General features: G+C 37.7%; 1 protein-coding gene across 1 annotated transcript in view; it reads left to right on the top strand.

The window, feature by feature from the left end:
• Ccdc73 (coiled-coil domain containing 73) overlaps positions 1-24,244 on the top strand; it is a 114,724-nt gene that overhangs the window by 88,828 nt on the left and 1,652 nt on the right. Inside the window, exons 11-16 of the mRNA XM_057781627.1 lie at positions 733-837; positions 9,046-9,156; positions 11,747-11,881; positions 18,248-18,434; positions 19,342-20,811; positions 22,753-22,886. Of these exons, the coding sequence (XP_057637610.1) occupies positions 733-837; positions 9,046-9,156; positions 11,747-11,881; positions 18,248-18,434; positions 19,342-20,811; positions 22,753-22,886 (2,142 nt within the window). The remainder of the gene's footprint in view (positions 1-732; positions 838-9,045; positions 9,157-11,746; positions 11,882-18,247; positions 18,435-19,341; positions 20,812-22,752; positions 22,887-24,244) is intronic.

The following is a 24,244-nucleotide window of genomic DNA, read 5'->3' as shown; positions in this document are numbered from 1 at the left end:
TTGAGCTTTATCTTTGCTCTTTCAAAGTTGTTGACAACAGATGTGACTACAAAACAAGATATCCTAACCTAGGGTGTGGTGACTTGGTGTTTTGGACATTAAGATGGCCTGTAGAGGTAGATCTGCTCCACTTGACCAAAGATCAGAGAATTCAAGTATGCTTCTGCTCCTTATAAAACAGAAGGTTTAACTTTGGGAGTAGCTGCCTTCAGGATACTTTATCTAGGCTGTGTTCACTGCCCCAGATATCAAATGCTTTACTCAGAAATTAATGGCTTGATGTCTCAAGTATTGAAACGAATAACTGTTCTGGTTGTCCTTTGAATCATGTTCAAGAAGTCTTTTGCCATCTTTTCCCCTTTTGTATTGGGGCATAAAAGTGTATGAAAAATAAATGCTAGTGAACTCAGAACTTGAAATTCAACATTCAGTACTCAGCATTTGCTGAGTTGCTCTCCTGGTACTATCCTGTGTCTCTGTGCTTCTTTCTTATCTCTGTTCCTCCTACCTAATGTGTCTAATCTTCACACCCCTACCCTGGAACGTACTAACACACCATGGCTAGAATTGCAGCAGTCACCCCAAAAGGGCCGCTTGCAACAAAACCCTGTTTCGAAACAAAACAAAACAAAACAAAAATCCCAAATAAACAAGCAAAAAAAAAAAAAAAAAAACTAGAAATGTATCTGGAGAATGAACTTAGAAACATGGTATATTTTTATGTTTTTGAAGGATATCATCATTTCTTTTCAACACATGCAACAATTACTTCAGCAACAAACTCAAGCTAATATTGAAATTAATGAAGAATTGAAGGTGCTAAGGGAAAATAATCAGGTTATGTATATATTGTTTAAATATATTTCTATCTAATAAGCTTCCCATGTTTAGTTGCATTTAGGTATCTTGTTCTACCATTTGATTTAAAAAGGTAAAATACTAGATTCCTTCATCAGTTTTCAGCATCAATATCTAAAGTAATAAATATATTTTTTAACATTTAAGTAACTACTTAAATGTTAAGTTTTATCAAATATCCGACTTGAATTTTTTGATACAGGGTCTCTCTAATATAATCTTGGCTGTCCTAGAACTTTTTGTAGACAAGATTGGTCTCAAGCTCACAGAGATCCACCTGCCTCTGGTTTTAGTGCTAGGATTAAAGGCGTGCGCCATCATGACCAACTAGTATATGACTTTGTAATGGAATAAGTGTAAATTTTCTGTTTTAGGTTGTGACCAAGGTCAAAATTGAAGGTTGAAAAGAAAAAGTGTCAGTCACATTTAAAAAAAAGTGTCAGGATTTGGAGGCCTATCTTTATAAGAATATGACCAAACTACCATCATCTTCAGAGTAGGTAATGATTGGACTTCACACTCCAAAAGGAGAGGCTTCTCTCTTGCCTCCTTCTTTGGGGGAAGATCCAGCTAAATAAGGTGTCTACAAGGTAGATTCATTGTAAGACAATGAATGAAGGGGGGATGCTACCTTACTCCTTGACTGGGTGCTGGAGGTACCATAGATAATGGGGAGTCCCTCTGCTGTTGCTAGTAGAGTGAAGCGAAGTCAGTTCATGTAGAAATTTACCAAGAATAAGAGTCACGCTCAGGTCTGATCTAGACATTTAAAAGACTTTTCAAAGTGTTAGGAGTAAGCTATGTTTGAGAAATGTGTTGTGTTCCAGTCGAAAGTGGCCTTGGAAAGGTGAACAAGAGAACTTCGTTGATTCTGGACTCGACATGAAGGAACATGGGAGTGAGTGAAGGGGCAGGAACATGACTGGGTTTGACTATGCCAAGTGATGGGATGGCCACTCCATTATCTCATAAGGAGATGGGGCATGTTCAGATAGGGTGGCCAATCCATGCTTTTTAAGCCCCTTTGAAGGCAGCAAAGCAAGTAAATTGGAACATGTCCCATGACAACTATAGCCATCTCCCATGCAGGGACAGTCATCATAGAGAATTAGGGCTAACTTCGAGTGAGTAACTAGAGTGGTTACACAGGGACTTGTAGTGAGAAGTAAATGTCTTCCTTCTGTTTAATTTTGTTCTCAATGTCTTGAAGTTTTTAATGAATTTTTATCTTTTGAATTTATGTTTTGTAAGTTAAGTTATGGAAGTAAGTGCTGGAGGCTTGGAGCCCCAACAGGCATTTTCTTGTTTTTGTTGCCTCTCAGCCTTGGTTCTTGGCTGCTGGTTCTTCTGCCTTCTAGTGCCCTGGTGCCTTGCCTAACCACCCACTCCCCTGCATCTTTTCATTTGTTTGGGGAAATCTTACTTTTTAGTGAATGCATAGCTGCAATAGGAGAGGTTTGTTGTGGGTACATGTACCTTTCAGCACTCTGTGGAGAGGCATGGCAGCAGCTCTTCCTGTTTCAGGTTGGCAGCACCTTGGCATGGACAATGAGTATCCAGTCCAGTGCTGAATGTATCCCTGCCTATCACTCTAATCTTGCCACAGTTACCCTCTGCCCTGGGTTTATATAGAGGGCCCACGGAAAGGAAAGATCACTTCCTTTTCTGGCTAGAATGTGATGCATTGGGTGAAGCAGGTGGCAGGAAGAAGTGGGGCCCAGAAGGTTGTGACTCTTGTTCATGCTGAGTTGTCATGAAGCTTTTAGGCAGCTGTGTGGGACTTCAATTGTGCTGTAATTTTTTTCCTGGTCCAGAGAACCATGCCCTTAAATAGAAAATGAAACGTCCTATGGCAGAGAGAGAGATAAAGGAAAATTTACATATTTTAATACCTCTAATAGCTTGTTTCCTCTGCCTTTTTGTTTTGTACCACACAAATTTTGTTAGTCCATCGTCGTTGAATAGAACTAAACTTGAGCAGAGCAAAGCAATTTATCTCACCATTGCTGCCCTATGGCTTATCGTGTAAAGGGTTCTGCCTGACTTCAGTTATATAGGAATTAAAATGTCAAAAATACAAAGGGAGAGAAGTGGACCAGTAGAATCAAGCTATTCATCCCCTTAACCTCTTCACCCATTTTTATAAAAGACTAGTAGAAAACAACTTTTATAAGCAAGAGCCTCTTCACACCTTTTCCCAATAGCATATGATTTATTTTGGGGAGATATGGTATCACTCTGTAGCCCAGGTTTACCACAGCCTATGGAATGCTGATGTTGTAGGCATGTAAGCACCATGTCTGACTCAAGTTCATTATGAGTAGTTGTTACAAGGTCATCTGGTAATCCATGTGAAAGAATTGAACCATAGTTTCTGGGATGATCCAAGTATTAGAGGTTAGCTAGTTTATTCTGTGATGGAGTAGAGATCCAGAAAATAAGCAGTTTTGTTTGGGACCTTATAAATTATAGAAAAAGCAGTATTACAGCTTTGTCCTGGTCCCAATCTGTGTTATGTGCTCAACATATTTTCCTAGAAGCATGAGAGCTGTTAAGTTTGTGTTCCAGTTAGTTTCTGTCCACTTGATACAAACTAAAGTACACTGGGAAGAGAGAGCATCAGTTGAAGAATTGCCTCCATGGGATTAGCCTGTAAATATTTCTGTGTTGATGGAGGGGGTCAGCTTACTATAACTGGTGCCATCTCTGGTTAGTAGTCCTGGTTTGTATTAGAAAACCAATAAGCAAGTCATACAGAGTGGAGAGCAAGCAGTGCCCCGCCATGGTCTCTGCTGTAGTTCCTGCCTTCAGTTCTTGCCTCCAAGTTCCTGGCCTGACTTCCCTTGATGATAGAATCTCTTTGTGAACCAAATAAACCCTTAGCTTCTCAAATCACCTTTGGTCATAATATTTTTCACAGTGATATAAAATAAACTAAGCAAGTTTGTTAAATCAGTTGTACGAAAATTGTACTAAAATTTTGTGGTATCTATAGTGTTCATTGCTTTGAACTACTAACCAAGTCTGCAAGTATGGCCCTAGGATCTTTTAAATGTGCACCAATATGTTGAATATTCAAATGCCTTTCTTTTTAATTATTACAATTATTACCTGTCTCTTGATATTAAATAGAAAATTATATAATATCTTACAGTACATTTCAAAATATTGTCAAGTAGCCTGCTAAGAATGCAAACATTATCTTCCACTATCACCATAATTTTATAAAATATATGTATTTTAAAGATAATCTCAGGATAAAGGACAGAAAAAGGATAAGAAAAGTCATGTAATCACATCTGGCCATGGACTAGAGAAGTTTGTCATGGATCAGTGCTTAGCTGCAGACTGATGTCTAAGAACCCCTGATATATAGCATAACAAAATATTAATGCTGAGCTCTTGCTAAGGATCACATTGCTTAGATACGGCAAGGGTTTTCCTGAGGAGCATTCTAATTCCACATGCACTAAAAGGGATCGTTGCTCTTGCTAATGGCCAACTGGTTTTCAGTGCTCTGCAGCTAGACTATCATCCCTCTTATATTTTTAGCAGTAAATTTAGAAAGACCATAGATACCTAAATTCTAGTTATAACTTTAGTTATATTTCTATAGTCATACTATTAAGATTAATTTTCATATTTTACTCCTGTGGTTGTTATGTTATTACTGTATTAACTAGAGCAATATACTGCTTTTTGAAGGTTAAAGCATTTAGTGAATGATTTCAGTTTGACCTCTGACAATATCCTTTTTTCACAGATGTTTTTCAGATTTGCTAATTCAGTTGGAATAACAACAAATTTTCATGTATGTTTGTAATATGCACAAGTTTATGATCATGATAAATATGTCCATGAAGACAGCAGCAATGTAACAGCAGGATCATCAGTGCATGAGAGTGTCAAGCGTGCTGTGGACCTTGTGAAGTTTTATTAAATGAGTGAATAAACTTGGGCTATTTTCAACTCAGAAACTACTTGGCTAGGGCTCCCAGCTAAAGATGATTAATTAAACCTACATTCACTTCTGCCGCCTTGTGAAACTATTATAAAATGGCAATAAATCCACAAGGACATGAAAATGACAGAAGGAACACAAAAGGCTAAGTTTTAAAAGTGAACTATGTGTATAATTATCAGAAACAGAAAGTAGAAACCCAATTCAAAATCGTGGAAATGAGGCCTGGGATGTGGTTGAGTTGTAGGATCCTTGCCTGGCATTGTGAGTTTTATCTCAGCTTGGTATAAGCTAGAGTCATTTTGGACAAGGGAACCTCAGCTGAGAAAATGCCTCCACTAGATTGGCCTATGGGCAAGCCTGTAGTGCATTTTCTTAATTGATTGATGTGGGAGGACCCAGCTCGCTGTGGAAAGTTTCTCTCCCTGGAATGGTGGTCCTGGATGCTATAAGAAAGTGGGCTGCACAAGACATAGGGAGTCAGCCAGAAAGCAGCATCCTCCATGGCCTCTGCATCAGCTCCTGCCTCCAGGTTCCTGTCCTGTTTGAGTTCTTGCCCTGACTTCCCTCGATGATGGTTTTTGATAGGGAACTTTAAGATAAAATAAACCATTTTTTCCCCAAGTAGGTTTTGGTCATGGTGTTTTCTCACAGAAATAGAAAGCCTAAGACAGTGAGACACTGGATTGTATCTCTGCACCACCAAACAAAACTAAACCCAGAAATCCTGTGTTTTTGAATGGGATATGTAGTTAGTTGAAAGACCCAGATGGGAACACCTGTGTAAGACTCTATTGCAACCCCACATTCCTCCTCCCACCCCACTGGTTCTCTCCTCTTTGCTATAGACTTGGAGGTGTATGCTTAGAGTTTGAGAGAGAGCTGAGGTTGAAAGGAATCTAATAGTATGTTGGGGCTCCTTATAGTTAGGAAACTGGTTATCAAAATATTAGTGACCTGAAATTGATCATGTCTCTAGCAGAAATGACAACTATCGTAAATTAATTCTTCTCTCTGCCCCTCTCCTCTCCTTTCTCTCCACTTTCTGTCCTCTCTCCCTCCATCCCTTTTCTTTCCCTCCTGTTCGCCCTTCTTATCTTCATCTCTCCTCCCCTTTCCCTTTGCTCTATCTATTAATAAATACTCTTTTGGAAATATAGTGAAAATAAGTTCAATAGTCGAGCCTGTCATTGTAGTTCTCCTAGATACCAGACATCTATTCCAATTCCCAGAAAAGAGAATGGGAGTTTCCTTTCTGGGCAAACTAACCTGCCCAAAAGGAAGATTATGGTTCCTTTAGTTATTTTTCACAAGAGAAATCATTCAGGCAGAACTTCCTACAGTGAAGTCCAGTGTTTGACAAACTTTTGACGATCTTTTAAATACCTCATTCTTAAGTACAAATAGATTATTAAGTATTACTGGACACCTGAATAAAATCTCTCACGGTCTAAAAACCATGTAAGCAAAAACTGCTTAAAGGAAAAATACTAATCCACAGGACAAGAATTAGAAATTCATAAACACAGAATAAGAGAAACGCTACTAGAAATATACGTGCAGTGGAAAAGTTGTTAGGTAATGTTGAGATACTTGCTTAGAAAGTAGAATCAACAGAACCATGGATAAAATTGGGAAGTAGCTCAAGTGGTAAAGGGCTTGTTGTGCAAACAGGAAGTCCTGACTTAAGCACCCACTAACAAGTCAGCAGCTGTGAGCCAGACAGTGGTGGTGCACACAAAGGCAGGTGGATCTTGGTGAGTTTAAGGCCAGCCTGGTCTACAGAAAGAGTTCCAGGACAGCTAGGGCTGCACAGAGAAATCCTGTCTTGCAAAACAAAACAACAAACAAGCCAGCCGTGGTGGTGTGTGCTTTCGAGTGCTAGGAGGCAGAGTCAGGCAGATCCCTGGGGCTTATTGGCTGTTGAGCCAGATTACCCTACCTGGTTGGTGCTCTAGTTTAGTGAGAGATGCTGCTTCCGAAAAGTCCTGAGAAATGATGACACCTGAAGTGGACCTCTGGTCTCCCTGTGCATACACACGTGTGCACACAAGGTAAGGAGATGTAAATGAGAGAATACTTTGGGAATTAGCTTTCTCATAGGCAAAACTGGACATCAGGAAAAGAATGTAATTGTTTCTGCAAAGGTTGGGGAGATATTGCCAAAGCAGAGTTGTGCTACACTCAGCCAATCTAACTTCTCAGTAGCCATAGAGGATCCGAGAAACAGTTCCCATCCATGCCTGCTTTATCCTGACAACAGTTCGCAGTACCCGGAAAAGGAAGTAAAGGGACCTAGGAAACAGGAGACTGCAGGAGAGAAGGGAATCCTCACTGATCACCTGGCTTGTGCAGTCACTGGAAATAATAAATCAAGCTGTAAATGGAAGGATGGAAGGGCTCCAAAGAACTGCAACCAAATACCTGAAGGAGGTGGTCTTTTAAAGATAGGATACTAACCAAGAGCAATTGATTGACACACCTAATATGCACTGTTTCAAGAACATGATGCTATTGGTCATTTATTGTTAATAGAATAGAGATTGTGGTATGTTCGCTCATCTCTTTCCTAAACATCAATCCACTTTTTAAAATAGAGTATGCTGCCATATAAATAGATATTGTAAAAATATTTGTTAGAATGTTACAATCTAAGTGCCTATTAATTATACAACACTGTAAATATTTAGAAACTGCTCTATTAGATGTAACCATTATGTGGAAGTGTTCCCAATATCCTGAAGTAGAGCAATCAAAGTAGGTCTTCATTTAGATGTTTCAAAATTTCTAGTGGGACAGAGGACAGTGTTCTTGTCACAAGATACAAAATGCTTTTTATTGGATGTGGTGTCATAATTTCACAGACATATTTATACATTGATAGTCTAGATGTAACCAAGAACTCTTTAAGTAGCACGTCCTTACGACTTTTAAGTGAGCCGGGCGGTGGTGGCTCATGCCTTTAATCTCAGCACTCGGGAGGCAGAGGCAAAAATAAGACTTTTAAGTGAGATGAATTTATATTTAGTAGTATGGGAAGTGAATAAGACATAGTTTGCCTTTTAGAAAAGCAAACTACAGAGCAGTACGTTTGTGTGATAAGGTTCTCAACTGTGTATAAAGAATCTCATCACAGAAACTTGTAAAGTGCTAAGTGTTGGGAGGAGAACTCAAAAAGGCCATTTCCACCTTTCCCTTCTACGTTGTTTTGTGTAGCTAGAAGTTTTTACCCAGTTTACATAGTTTTATAAATAATAAACAGATGAACTTAAAATTCTAGATGCATTGGGTATATAGATACTTTTTTTTCGGTTTGCTTTAATTACAAATAGATAGTAAAGAGACCTAATAATGTTAGTGATAGTGACTCATAGTTCCAACATCCTAGCCTTAGAAAACACTCGACAATGTTTTTATTATTTCTAAATTTGTTAAACTTTTTATATATGCTTTATAGCTTTCACATCTTGTATTTTTTTATTTTAAAACAATCTTTTTTATTTTACATACCATTCCAATTCCCCCTCCCTCCCCTCCTCCTGCTCCTCCCACCTTCCTCTGACCCCACTCCCCATCCATTCCTCAGAGCAGGTGAGGCAGGACCAAGGCCCTCCCCCCCGTATCTAGGCTCCATAGGGAATGAGCCCCCAAAAAACAGTTCACATCATGTAAATTTTTATTTTTTTAAATTTATGTTTTTTTTTTTTGAGAGAATGGGATAGGGTGGTTCTATTACATTAGGTCAATGAAGTAACTAAGTGGTGTATTAAATAAGCCAAGCTAGAAAGTATTAATTTGAAATTAGAATTGTTTTTTAAGGGTTTCTATTTCTAGCTGGTTAATTTCTAAAATAAACAGGTAAAAACATCTTATGGTAGTTAAAATTTTTAGTAGGTTAGGCAGGATTATGCTACATTTCACGCTTTTCAATGCTGCACTTTATATTACTTTTTCAGTACATTAAAACTTATGCAGTGAAACTGAATAATGGCAATGTTTTTATACCCTTTTATAGCCGTTTCTTCATCATAGCCTCCCCCTATTTCCTGCTAGCTAAACTCTAAGTACCTTTCTGTTAATTTATGGAAATTGTTGTTGAGGTAGCATCACCACTAATCTGTACGGCACTTTCAGCATGTTTCACGCAAAGGTCTGAGCAACATAAAACACATCAAAATTCATTAATGTGGTATTGATTATTTTTTGGATAATTAATTTTATTGCAGACCCTTGAAAGAGATAATGAGCTGCAAAGGGAGAAGGTAAAGGGAAATGAAGAAAAGTTCCTTAGTCTCCAGAATGAGCATGAGAACGCACTTGGAACTTGGAAGAGACGTGTAGGTTCATTAAATTGTAAAATAGTGAAGTATTTAAAATAGCTATTGAGTACTAAAAAAATTACAGAATTGATGTCAGACAGTTTCTTCTTGTACTCTTATATTTGCCAAAGTGAGTGTATTTTTAAAAACTAAATTTAATAAAATTCCCTCTGGTGTTTTCATGCATAGAAGACTATATGTGTATGTTTTTATACACACATATAAAGCATATGTGACTATATAGAATAGCTATTAATATGTGACAAAGAAAAATTAACTTGCATCTAAATAAAATAATTAAGTATATCTTAGTGAATAGGAATCATATGTGAACTATTGGGCAAGATTGTTGTCCTCAGTAGTTTTGTTGAGATGTGTCAGAGCCATGTTAGAACATGTATGCAGTTCTGAGTGCTGTTGTACTAATATCTTACCAGGAGATTATATGTTGTAAACAGCTACTTCTTTTAAGTCATTTTTTCAATTACACTAAATGTTAATTTGATAAAATATGTAAAACAGTTGTAGAAAATGATGTTAATTCAAGTTGCAAAGCAAAATTTTACTTAGAAGACTGATGGATCACAAAATTGGATTTTCTTTCTTAAAACCAATTTTCATTGCTTTTACAATTCCTTAGAAAGGAATTAAGGTAATTGTCTCAAGCTATGGCATGTGGAAATCATGGCTTTAATCATTCTTTAAAAACAGAATTAACACAGTAGAAAGTCACAATGAGTTTATGAAGCTATTATATATATGTATATGATTCTATTTTAGACTTTTGTACTAATTATACCATTTCCACATATTATACTATTAGATATCTGAATATAAGTATTATGACATTTTGTGTAGATGATTTTATTTGATTTCTGATTTAAAAAAATTTATTTGTAGTTAATAAGTTTTCCTAATTTAGAGTTTCAAGAGATCAACTTGGTCATTGATGGTTTTGATATGCCTTATTCAAATCTAAGAAAAATATTTCATACTTCCATCACAATTCTAAAAGTTGGTTAATAATCTCCACCAGGAGAATGTATCATCAAGCAACAAGTACAGTAACTTCAATTAATCTGCTTTGCCTCCCAGTACCTTCCTTCTCATGCAGTCTTTAAAGGGCTGCGGAAGTTGTGCTGTGAGATGGGGGAAGCTGGGAAATAAAAGAAGCTGCAAATGACATAGAACAAACATGCTGCAAAAATTGGCACCTGTATATGGCACACACGTACACACACACACATATATACTATACATACATACACACATTGTGTGTGTGTGTGTGTGTGTGTGTGTGTGTGTGTGTATGCATGCAGATGTTTATATCTGGAAACTGGGCTTCCACTGCCTGTGCAGTTAAGTAAAGCAAACTAACATTCATTTTTCTCTTCTGAGAATACAACAGTGGCCATCTTCCAAGGGCAAAGAATAATTAAGAATAGAGGAAACGGGGCTGGAGAGATGGCGTATCTGTTGAGTCCTCTTGCAGGGTTAGCTCTCAGTGCCCACACTGGGAGGCTAACAACCAGGGTTTCTGATGCCCAGTTCTGGCCTCCATGAACACATACACATGTGCAAAAGTACACAAACAAACTAAATAATACATTTTTTAAAAAAGGAAAAACAGCTTTATTGGTGAGACTATAATTTATAAGTTTAAATAAAATGGTTTTATCATAATATTTTTTAGATTGTACAACTATAAACTTTCATAAACCACATATCATAAACTATCATAATCATAAATCAAAACTAAAATAATCTAAGCAAAATATAGTTGAATAAGAAAAACACTTTGGTTTTGTAAGAATTTTCTTTCTTTATTTTTATTTTTATTTTTATTTTATATACCTTGGTGTTTTGCCATGGGTGTCAGGTTCCCTGCACCTGAAGTTACAGACAGGTGTGAGCTGCCATGTGGGTGCTGGGAGTTGAACCTGGGTCCTCTGGAAGAGCAGTCAGTGCTCTTAACCACTGAGCCATCTCTACAGCCCCTGTAAGAATTTTCTTAAATGAAGATCAGGTCTATATAGTTTGTGTGTCTATCTGTTTGTAATCACATATGAAATTCCTGTGGAATAGCATCCCCCCAAGAAAGTGACTGTGAGCTGCACAGACAGTAGAAACCCAGTTTCCAGATGGAAACATGGGCTCAGGTGCCATGTCTGTTGTAACACTTGGTGTTCCACACGTCCAGCTAGCTCAGCTAAACTCTGCACATCCAGTGTGGTGCAATGATGAAGACAAGGTCATGCAGGTGGAACTTCTGTAGGATTTTAGGACTAAGGTTAAATTCTTTTTTTTTTTTTCTATAAGAAGGTATTTAGGGGCACAGGCTCTAGGTTCGATTTTTGGATTGCAATCCTGATTGCTACTTTCTGTCTGCACTAATGTGGTCAAGTTACTTAATCTTTCTAAGTCTGACATTTCTCAAAGAGGATGAATGAATATACAATCATGTTTGTTAACACTAGTCATTGTTACAGTGTTATCTCTTAAGTGTTTTAAGTAGTTAATTTTGCTGTTATTTTGACTATTTTATAAAACACTAATGTTTTCAGGTAAAATTTATGCACTTGCTCATTTTGACTTAATTTTATTCTAGGTTGAAGAACTTAATGGAGAAATGAATGAGATTAAAAATGAGTTGTCATTACTTAAGGAAACTCATGTTAAATTGCAAGAACATTACAACAAATTATTCGATCAGAAAAAAGATGAGGAATGTAAGAAGTTTCAGGTAAATTTAAATATGTTTTGGGGTATTAACTGCTAAATAGGAGCATCATTGGTGATTTTTTTCTTTTTATATTTTAAGTTGCCAGTTTTTAACAAGTTAGTTATAAACATGTTAGTCGTACATTTGGCTTCTAAGTCTAATATAAGGTTCAAGAATCCCTTGGATTTAGATTTTGAATTATTCCAGGGCCACATTTGTTGAAAACCCTGTTCTTGCCCAGCATAGTGGTTCGCACTTTAATCCCAGCACTCACAAGGCAGAAACAGGTGAATCTCTCTGAGTTCAAGGCCAGCCTGGTCTACATACCAAGTTCCAGAATAACCAGGACTACATAGAGAGATCCTGTCTCATGAAAGAAAAAAAAAAGAAAAGAAAGGAAGGAAGCAAACACTGTTGTTTCTTCTCGTGCTGTAGCTTGATACTTTCTTTGAAATCTGTGGGTCTACTTCTAGACTCTATTCTGTTGACTCTGTATTTATTAGACACATGAATTGATGCCAGCAGCACAATTTAGTGCAGCTCTAGAGTTCTTCAGTTTGGTTGTTTTACTTTTTAGTTGCGTTTTGCTGATGTAGATTTCTTACGTTTCCATTTCACTTTTAGAATTTATCAAGTTCTGAAAGAGAAGTCCTGCCAACCAGCTCCCAAATAATGACATGGAGACTTCTGATTAATTATGAAACTTCAGCCTATAGTTTACTTAGGCTTGTTCCTAACTAGCTCTTATAATTTAACCCATTTGTATTAATCTGTGTTCTGTCATGTGGCATTACCTCTCTTCTATCTTGCACCTCCTGTCTCCTTCTGTGTCTCCTGGAATCTGCACACCTAGATTCTTCCTCTTTCTTTCTCTCCCCAGATCCTGCCTATACCTCCTGCCTAGCTATTGGCCGTTTGGGGTTTTGCTTTGGTGTTTGGTTTTTCAAGACAGGGTTTCACTGTAGCTTTGGAGCCTGTCCTGAAACTAGGTATTGTAGACCAGGCTGAACTCGCAGAGATCCGCTTGCTCTGTCTCCCAAGTGCTGGGATTAAAGGGGTGTGCCACCACCGCCCGGCTAATTCAGCTTTCTTTTTACAACAGTCACAGCAGTGCATGTTCACCGTGTACAAACACCGCAAAACACAGCCAGCAAACACTCTCAGAGCTGTCTCCAGGTTCCTTCACTGAGTTTGTGCCTTGACTTCCCTCAGAATGGACTGTGACCGGGATTTGTATGGTGACATAAGCATTCTCTTCTCTAAGTTAGTTTTGCTCAATATTTTATCATAGCAGCAGAGATGAAAAGGAGGACACTGAGTGTTTTTTCTTAAGGTTGTTGCCATAGGATGTGTCCCTGCTTTTTTCTTAGTGAGTTCATTGGCCCATAGAAGATCTAGTGGGTTTTCTTTGTTGATTTTACCTTCCTTTGCTGGATTTACTTATCAGATCTGAGAGTTTTTAGGGAGAGTCATTGGTGTTTTTCTCAGTATAGGCTCATCATCTACAAGCAGGGATAATTTAACTTCTTCCTTTCCTATTTGTATTGTAAGACAAGGTGTCCTTGCCTTATTCCATTTTTAGTGGACATGTTTTCAGTTTTCCCCTCACTGAGTACCATGCTGGCTTTACAGACTTCTTAGTATGTTCAGGTGTAATCCTTTGAGCTCGGTTTCTTCAGAGCTTTTATGAATGATATTGATCTTCCCCCAAAAGTCTTTTCTCTTTTCTTTTTTTAAACTTTATTTATACTTTTATGTATATGTATGTATACCTGCACACTAGGTTGTGGGCCACCATGTGGTTGCTGGGAATTTAACTTAGGACCTCTGGAAGAGCAGCCAGTGCTCTTAACTTCTGAGCCATCTCCCCAGCCTGCTTTTTCTCTATTTATTTAGATGATCCTATAATTTTTATCCTTGACTCTGTTGCTAAGATAAGCTTATTGGTTGTGTATGCTGAAACATTCTTTTTTAACAATTTATTCTATGTGTTTTTCATATGATGTAGCTTAATCCCATTCATTCCCTGTCTCTTCGCATCTGCCCTCTGCCCCTGCTTCCCCTCCCCAGTAAAACAAAATTCAAGAGGAAAAAAGGAAGAAAATAAAATGAGAAAATTTTTTTTAAAAAAGGGAAGGAATTAAAAATCTCATAATGGAAGCTGCAGTGTGACCCAACAAGTCACACTATGCACCCTTTGTCCATACATCTCTACTTGCAAGTGTTCATTTCAAAGAGTCACTGGTCTAGTTTGAGGCACCTGTTTTCACTACACATTCAATACTGCCCCCCCCCCCCCACACACACACACTAGGACTCTTCCTGGACGTCCCTCTGCTACTTTGCAGCTTTGGGTCTACAGGTCAGGTCCCTTCATCTGCTCCAGCAGATCATAGATGGGTCGAGTGTTGGGGCAGGTCAAGTCATAGCCCTAGGTTCATGCCTGGGCAGATGTAGGAAATGGGAACAGCTATCCCATAGTCACAATTTCAGGGCTGGCTCACCTACACCTGCACTAATAGCGTTGGCTCTATTGTGCTGTCCTGGAAAGGTACAGGACCTGCTCTCCCAAGTGTTGCAGCTGGTGTGGGTCTGGGATGGCTCTCCCGTGCTTGTGATTACAAAGCCAGCTCTCCCACCTGACTCTGGTGTTTATGGGTGCCGGGGGAGGTGGGCAGTTCTCTCCCACTCATGTCACCACAGGATAGATGGGTAATGGGGGCGGCTCTCCCATGGTCAGTTTGGGGGCTGGCTCTCCCACACATGTGCTAACAGTGTTGACTCAATCGTGCTGCCCTAGTGAGGTGCAGGGTCTGAGAGTTGCAGCTGGTGGGATCAGGGATGGCTCCCCAACTCTGTTGAAACATTCTTGTGCCTCCAGGATGCATCTCAGTTGACTGTGGTGTACAATCTCTGTAGTGTGTTGTTGAATTCCGTGCCAGTTGTGCCTGATGTCTTATTTACACAGCTACTGCAGTGTATTTTCTATTGTTCTTTATATCTGCCTGACTGCAGGGATGCAGCCTTACTTTGGCCTAATTTTGAATAACCAGTGACTAATAAAATTAAGCACAAGTCTGTCGAGTCTTGGACATTTTGTTGTTGCTGCTGGAGAGTCTTTTAAAACTATTATTTAGATTCTACTGTATGTTATTGATTGGCTTACGTTTTCTTATATTTTATTGGTTCAATTTTATTTAATAGGTCATATTTGCCAAAAAATGTTCATTTATTTTATATTTTTAAGATGTATTGGATTGTAATTTTTCAAGATTGACCCTAATGATGATCCGGACTTCAGGGACATGTTATGTCCATTTTCATTTCTTGAGAGTGGGAATTCGAGTCTTTCTTTATCAGTTTGGTTAGAGGATTGTCTGCCTCTTCTGAGAACTAGGCTTCACTGGTTTCCCACACATTTTTCCCCTTGCTATTTTGATGTTGCCTCTTTTCTTCATACCAGTTATTTTGGATTTATTTCCTCTTTCCAGCTGCTGATTATTGCAGCTTAGAGTATCGATTGTTTACTTGCTTTCTATTTACAAGCTGTGAAGTTTCCTCTTGGCACTTTTAGCTGTATTCTATAAACTTTGATATAATTTTCACTCTCACTCAGTACTGTGGATTGAACCTAGAACTTTCCACGTGCTAGGAAACACTACAGCACTGAGCTAAATCTCAGCACTTGTAATTTTATCTTAAAATTATTATTATTATTATAAGACAGGGTTTCTCTGTATAGCCCAGGTTGTCCTTGAATTTGTGATCTTTCTGCCTCCATTTCCTAAATCTGGGATTACAGGTCTGTACCACCATGTCTAGAAGTTCAAAGTGTGTTTAGATTTTTATTGTGGGATATTTTTTGACACATATTAAAAGATTGCTTCCCTGAAAGGCTGTTTTAATTCATTCTCAGCCATCATAAGAGTTCCTGCCAACTCTCTCTCTCTCTTTCTGTCTCTCTGTCTGTGTGTGTGTGTGTGTGTGTCTCTTTTTCTCTTCTCCTCCCCCTCCTCTCTCTCACCATTTGGTTTTGGAGACAGATCTCATTGTGTAGCTTTTACTGGCTTGATTCTCACTATAGACCAGACTAGCCTCAAACTCATAACCTTAGCCTCCTGTGTACTGTGAACACAAGTGTACAGCCCCATGCCTGTTTTTTTAACCAGTTTTAATATGTATATTACTTTATTTTATGTGTTTGTCAGATTTCTTTCCTGGGTTTTAGTTTATGCTTTTACTTGTAATTAAACATGTTCAGCTATCTCCCACATACATCTCTAAATGACAAACTTTCAGCGAAATTAACCAAAAGAGATTATCTAAATTAATAAAATTAGAGATGAAAATGGAGACATTAAAATAGATATCAAGAAAATTCAGAGCTTCATAAGAACATTTTAAAAATCTATATTTTTCCAAGCTAGAAACCCTATATTTTTTGCTAGAAACTCTAAAAGAAGTAGATGGATTTCTAGATATATAAGGTCTATTAAAGTCAAATCAATATGAACTTAATAATTTAAATAGATTCGTAACATCCAGTGAGGTAGAAACAGTAATTTAAAATTTCTTAACTGAAAAAAGTCCAGGGCCAGCTGGATTTAGTGTAGAATTCTGCAAGACCTTCAAAAAGAGCTAATGCCAATTCTCAAATTATTCTGCAAAATAGAAACTGAAGGAATGTTTCTGAATTCCTTTTACAGAGTAGTATTGCCCTGATACCCAGACCAAAGATGCAAAAATAAATAAAAAAAAAGGAAAGAAAGAAAGAAAAAAGAAAATATAAGCTAATCTTTGATGGACATAGATGTACAAATTCTCAACAAAATACCTACAAACTGAATTCAGGGACACATGAAAATGATTACATACCATAATCAAATTTTCTTCATCCTAGAGATACAGGGATGGTTCAACATATATAGATCAGTAAAAATAATCCACCACATAAACAGACTAAGGGACAGAAGCCATGTGATCATCTCACCAAATGGAGAAGGGCCTTTGACAAAATCTAACATCCAATTCATGATTGAAGTTCTAAATCTATCTCTAAGCCTTTCCTTTCTATGTTGAGCCACATTTGCTGAGAAGCAAATTATGTTCTTTTTTCTTTCCTATTCCTAGTCATTCTTCTGCAGAAAAAAATCTGCATAAAACAATTACCCCAGCCCATCCACCAATCGCTCCATCCACTGGACACTACACCAGCAGACACTGTATCCAACATATACTTTCCAGTCTCTTTCAAGTGCTTGATTTTTTTTCCCCAAGGCCCTTTTCTCTGTCATTGCTTTGTTCTTTCCCTTTTACCTCCTAGACTGCCCCTTAAACTGGTAAAAAAAAAAAAAAAATTAAATAGCCCTTATTACCAGTAACTGAAGACAGTGTACTGTAAAGGTTTTGTATACATTATCAAATCATGACAGCATTTTCATGCTATCTATGGATGAGAAAGCAGGCAAACTTGAGGGTGAGCTGGGTTTAGTTAACTGGCTTAGAATGAAAAGTGAAGAATATTTCTTCTGCATTCATCTCCCTCTCAAGCCCCCCACCCTGCTCTCCCTATCCTCATATGTGACTCCTCATCATACTTCAAAGCAGGGACATAGGGATTCCATATAGTGCTGCATAGTCCCTGCTTTATTAAAGCTGTCTTCTTTCTTTTCCAGTATATATGCCAAACTAAGTTTTTTGAGGGTAGGGACTGTTTTGTTCATTATTGAATTCCAAAACCTACTGTGAGATCGGTATTTCTGTGTGAGAATGATTTTATTTTTCAAACAGGGTCCACACTGTAGCCTAAGCTGACCTGGAACAGCTAAAGTAAGTCCAGGCAGGTCCCAAACTCCTGATGATCCTCTTGCTTCAGCCTCTTAAGTGCTGGAAGTAGAAGTATGTGCCACTACTCCTGGTTTGTTTTCTGTCTTATGGGTGCATAAAATGCTACCTAAAACAATTTGCCTGGCCCAAACAAATCTTACCCCTAATTTGCTTGCCTGTGTGGTATAATAATATGATAGATATATTTGTTTTATTATTACTTTTTTTATTTTCGAGACAGGGTTTCTCCGTAGCTTTTGGTTCCTGTCCTGGAACTAGCTCTTATAGACCAGGCTGGTCTCGAACTCACAGATCTGCCTGCCTCTGCCTCCCGAGTGCTGGGATTAAAGGCGTGAGCCACCACTGCCCGGCTGATAGATATATTTGAAAGCATATTGAGCTTTTCAGTTTGTTCAAATGTGAGACTGTATACAGGGAACTTCAAAAGTCATTTGATTTTCAAATAGAAATTGCTGAATAGTTGAACTAAAATTCACTTTTATCAACAAAGTTTTCTCAAATATTTAACACATTTAAACAATCTTTTCTATTTTATACTAGAGTATTCCAGAACTAAATAATGAAAGTAATGAAAAATCCAGTGAAAAATCAGAAAATATCACCATGCAAAAATATAATTCTGATCAAGAAATATGGGGAAAAAATACAAGGAGTTTTTGTTTAGATACTGATTACTACAGAGAAAAGGAAAAAATTAAAGATGTACCTGTAGAAGAAATTGCAGAAGGTAACCTTAAAGCTACATTGATAAAGCTCCATGGGGGCTTTCTCTGGCATTTAGGGGGTTACAGTTACAGCTTTGCATGAGGACCTTCCAGTATAGTGGGGAAACACCTTTTCACCTGTGTGTAAACAAGCATTCTGCACGTGAGTCTATAACAGTGACTTTGCAGAGAGCATGCTCTGGGTCACCAGCACACTTTTGGTGAGCACACCACATTGCCCTTGATTTAGATGCCCACAGTAAGCACTGAGATGATTTCTAATTTCCCCACTTAAAGTGGCACTGGCCGAGGTGTTCAACTGAGGGTGGATAGCCACTCGGTGGAGACTTTGGATAAAAGTGATTGAACCAATATAGCCCTTAAGACCTGAAATTTATGTTCTAGGTTATTTTAACTATACTTGTGATTTGATGCCTATAGTTAAAGCAAAGATAAATAGAATTGTCTTGGGTAGGTAGGTTGACCCAAAATTTTCCAGAATTTTAAAATACTTATAGAGTAAGAAACAAAAAAATGATTGTTGTGAAACATGATCAAGCTAACTATCAACTTCTGAATGTTGTTAGACTTGGGCTGTAATGGAGGTTAGTATATACATTAATTTTTATCAGGATTGTACTTTATGCTTCAAAGGAAACTATAGGAAAAATAAAGACCATTGTGCAAATATTTAACACTGCTTGCCCCACTGGGGTAATTGCTATTGGGAACTAAAAAGTTTCAGGGCAAAGCCAAGAATTTAGCTTGCTTTAGTATAGGAATGCAAAATTTGAAAAAAATTGATGTCATCTTTGTATGATTAATGTCCAGTAGACTATTTAAGACTCAATATGTTTTCATAAAATGTAGGTGACATATGTTGTAAACAAACTTTACTGATAACATTTTATTGTGTCCTTTGCATGACAGACTTACAGCCTTTTGAAATAAGTGCCAAAAGCAAAATTAATACTATGGTGACTCAGGATGGACACCAAAGTGGAATGTCCCCGAGCAAAGCCCTTTGTGTAGATAATGATATAACTGATCAAGAACAAACCTTGAATGTTACTGACTACAGAAAGTCAGTCAGTGTAGAAGTAAAAGACAAGGTACGCTTGGAAAAGGACAAGGGATGTGCAGAATTTAAATCACTGAACAATTTCTTTATAGAGCGAGATGAATTACTGGAAGCAGAGAAGACGTGCCTGGAAGGGATTGAAGGACTAGGTCTTCTCCACAGTGGTGTAGATACTCCTCTGGAGACTGGGAGTGACAAAGAACCCCTTAATGGCATTTCAGATGAGATGGCCCACAAAAGAAACTGTAACACAGATGTTTCTGAAAGCAAGCTGTTCAAACAGCAATTCAAATTGCTTCCCGCAGACCTGGAAAATGCTACAGAGAAGGAAGTTACAAGTCATGACCAAACCAAAGCAGGGTTAGATTCAATTCTAGATATAAAAGTAAAATTCGATCATTGTAAGAAACATGGCTTACAGGATTTAGGTAATGTTATGTTAGATGGTAAGAACCAAAAAATGAAAGAGACCTTAAGTGAAGAGAGTGAGTGCAGCACAGTACCCTTTCCGTGCCATCAACAAGCTAGGAAGGTTGCCCAGCAGCCTGAAGCAACTGGTGCCTGTGCTGCAGTGATCAGCCCACCCTGTCCACCTGCTGTTTCTGGAGATAATTCCAAAGTACTTAAGAATTCACCAAACAGTATTAATACTCTGCCGACATTGGTGAAACCTGACTCAAGCCCTGCAGAAATAACTATGCGGAAAAATAACATACAAAACAGTCCATTTAAGAACCACTTGGAATCTTCAGAAAGCCGTATGAGCATCTCAAACGTTCCGGTTAACCAAGGGGACAGTCCTGCTTCACAAGCCAGAGATTTTAAATCTGTAGTTCCCATAACTTCCACAGGAAAACCACTTTCCAGTAAGAATCAGATAACTGAAGCTACAAAACGTGCTCTCTTTTCCTCGGTGGATGTTAAGAAAAGACAGTGCATGTTGCTAAATAATAGAGAGAAAGCAGAGGTATCAAATGACATCCTGTCAGAAGGAACATTTAGTGAAGGTCAGTTGGAAGAATCACGTTTGTCTCATGTATCGCCATCTGCAGATTCAGTAAACACAAGTGCAAGGTCGGCCTTTGATCTTCCCACTCTAGATAAAAAACTCAAGAAAACACCAGGATACGTGAAGTTTGTAGCCCCTAGTCCTCGTTCAAAAATAAATCAAATTAAGAACAAAACAGTGGGCATTTCCCTTTCCAGTTTTCCTTTATTGGTAAAGGAGAGACCAGCAGGTCCAGAAAGCAAAGTGATCTCTCAAGTGACTTTTTGTAAAAATGTTGATCTGGATGACACCAGAAAAAATACTGAGCCAGGTAAGGAAACATGGCATGCTTGAAATTTTCTTTTTAATATCTGTTACTTAGCTATTCTGGACAAAAAGTCTCCAGATTTGTTTAAAGTGTAAAAGAACATACGTGTGTTTGTGAATATAAAATCACCTAAGCATAATATAGAGCATACATAAATAGAACGGTTCTCTTTAGATGAGTTATTTTTAACCTAAGTCTAAGTAGTAGTATTGGTCTACTACCAATCACATTTGGGAGTGTTTTTCCTTGTCAAAGTATGGCACACCACCACCAGGGTGAGGTCATGGAGGTAAATTAGGAATAGCTGCCTAGTGCAGAAGTCTTCATCTCTCTGAATAAACTGGTCTTTTCTTTTTCTGTTTTTCCTTTTGTACCTGTTCCTTCCCTAGCACCACAAATTCAACTTCTCTTGGCAAAAGTGAAACAAAGGAATTTATTTCACATCATTGGGTTTTGTTGTGATTGCTTGAAGCATGTTAATCCTTTAATAATTATGCACCTGTTATATTCACATGGTACTTCAGCGATCAGAGGGTCCATTTTCTTGAAGTAGCACACGAATGACTGAAAGAATAACTCCAGGAAACAAAATGATAACTTGGTGAAATACAGGATTTGGTAGTGATGTGGCTATTATACATTGAGGTTCATATTCCCTGCTTTTATTTTACTTTTACTACAAATATTTAAAAATGAACTACATATTGGGCTGTGGGGGCAGCTGGTAAAAAGCAGTTGCCATGTGAAAGTAAGGATCGTCAGTACCCAAACAGATGCTCATGCTGTGGCAACCCACTTGAATCACAGCAGAGGGAAGCAGGGGATTCTTGGAGGTGGCTGGCTAGCCAGATTAGCTGAATAGGGCCAGTTTTGGGTTCAGGTGAGCAATCCTACCTGTACATACAAGGTGGAGTAAATGAGGAAGATATCTGATGTTGGCCTCTGCCACACATGCCAACATGCATACACATATCATACATGCAGAAAACTCAGCATGAATAGGTAGCACACAGCTGTGAGTTAAATATATCAAAGCGGTAGCTTGTGATATGAAGAAAAGTATGTTCACTCTGCTAATAGTAATCTCACAGTCAAGGTTGTTGAGGTTAAAGGCATTAAGATTTCTTGGACAGCCTTACTAGCACTGAACTGTTCATTTTCCAGCTTTAGTTTCTCTTAAGTGTCTTGCTAACTAGATTTTAAGGGAACTTTGCGGATTTAACACATTGAAGAAATGCAGGTTACAAGGAATGCTTTATATAGTTCAGACTTAATAGGCTTTGTTCAAACAAAAAACTGAAGAAAAAAACTTAAAGAGAACAATAGGGTCTTAAAAATAAATATACCTTGTTTACTAGCACCATCGATGTAAGGGGGAAAAACCAAAATGCTGTATAGCCTTGTTTCTCAAACTGCAATTTTTAATGTTAAACATAGCTTTTTCTCAGCACTTTCTCAGCATGTTTCATTGGCATAAGAGATATCTAAAACTACACCTTTTAAGATTTATCAGCTATTTTAAGTAATTTTTGTTAAGCCCAACAGCCCCTACTTAACAGCCCTTTGTGACATTTTCAATATAGTTTATTTATAGGGAGGTGTTTATGTTCAGTATTCCTCACTAAATTTGTAAAATGCTCATTATATATTTACATGTGTGGGTAATATGGTAGTAACCAGGAAATGAGAATATTTTGTATGTGTGTTTAAGAAGGTATTTATACCATATTATCTTTCTTAACAATTTAGGAAACAGTAATAATACAATCTTGTTTTCTGAAATGAATGCCCAAAAGGAAAGTCTAGGAATTATCCAGGTAATATCCTAACTGACATGGAAATACTTGGTTTTTAAATACAAAAACGTAAGATCAGAAAGTGAAGTCATTAAGATGTGTCTAGAGAATACAGTTCACTTGTTGTCATTTCCTGTTTGTCAATCAGATACTGCCAGCTTTAGCAGAGTTGCTGACACTGTGAGTGACTGGAGTATCCACCTAGATCCCAAGGGACAGCTGGGTGAAGGGAGGAATGCAACTGCAAAGACGCTTTATGATTCTTCTTTTCCCACAGAACATGTAAGTCAATTAAAAATATTGCTGAGCAGACCTCAGTGAGCTAATTCTCCAGAAATGTGTAGCACTGTATGCATCTGGAGACTGTAAGCCCTAACTGATCTCCAGAATAATATCAAGAGGGCAACATGGCACCATTTTTCACAATTAAGGCTGATAGAAAACAGCAGGAAAAAGTCACAGTGTATAAATCAAGTAGATACAATCCAGCCTGTTCAGGGGACTGAGGCATCATCATCTTATATACTCCTGTCACCTCAGCTTAGCAATAGTAGGTTTGAACATTCAACATTTTTTATTAATAAGCTATCAGATTAATTTATATTATCTTTGGAAGTGCATGAAAGGATAAAATGTCCATAATGCAATGATAGGAAGTATGCATTAAACGGAATATCTGTTGAGATCAATGGTTCCTAGGAGCCCATTCAGTATAAGAGCTACTAACCATAGCTGACAAGTTATTTGGTTAAATTTCTAAATTTTATACCTTAGTGTATAGAACTTTACCCAACAAGTCTGTGTTGTTCAAAGTTTTTACAAACAAAACGAACCCTGTCCAGTGCTGGTGTAGCTGATAAAAGGTAAGCAATGCCACTCATGAGATTACCATAGCAGCACATTCTGCAGATCTTTGGGCATTTAGAGGCATTAAACATTTTTTCACACTGCATGCTAGCATCCCAAACAGTTTCAGCCATGAATATTTCATTTCCCTTTTGAAATGGGAGAAACCTCAAGTAACACAACTCTTCTCACAGTAGTGAACTTGGCACGAGGAAGCCTGACTTCCCAACTGGTAAGTCATAAAGTAGAAAGCAAATTTCAGTCAGAGCCAGACATCACAATCTAAGTGAGGCCAAATCTTAATGTGGCCTGACTAACCTCCCCTCCAGCATTTTAAGGGTCCAACAGAATATGATATTCCTTGAAAACCCCTTTTTGTAGTTAATCTCTAAGTTCTTTGTGTCTGATACCTAATGTTCTCCCTACAGTAAATGTTTCTCAGGATCTGCATTTACAGATTTTTTTTATAATTTCCAAAGAAACATGGTTATCACACATTCTGTAAAAACATCTATTTTACAGATGAAGAAGGAACACAAATGTGAATCTTTTCCAAGGTCACTTAGATGTAATTATCTATGGTGGACCTATATTACATGTCCTAGCTTAATCCAATGTTGTTTTTCTAAACTCTTCCAAACAGAAAAAAGATTTGACTTACTGGAGCATATAAATCAAACCTCCTGTGTACAGTGGTACAGTAAACATCATTATCTCTCTAAACTTAATAATTATCACATAATGTAGGAAAAAATCAGAAGTAGATCTTGTAGAACAAATGACAACATTTTACA

This window comes from Chionomys nivalis, chromosome 9 (assembly GCF_950005125.1).
Source record: "Chionomys nivalis chromosome 9, mChiNiv1.1, whole genome shotgun sequence".
NCBI lineage: Eukaryota > Metazoa > Chordata > Mammalia > Rodentia > Cricetidae > Chionomys > Chionomys nivalis.
The sequence above is the reverse complement of the archived record's forward strand: the minus strand, read 5'-3'. Positions and strand labels throughout refer to the sequence as shown.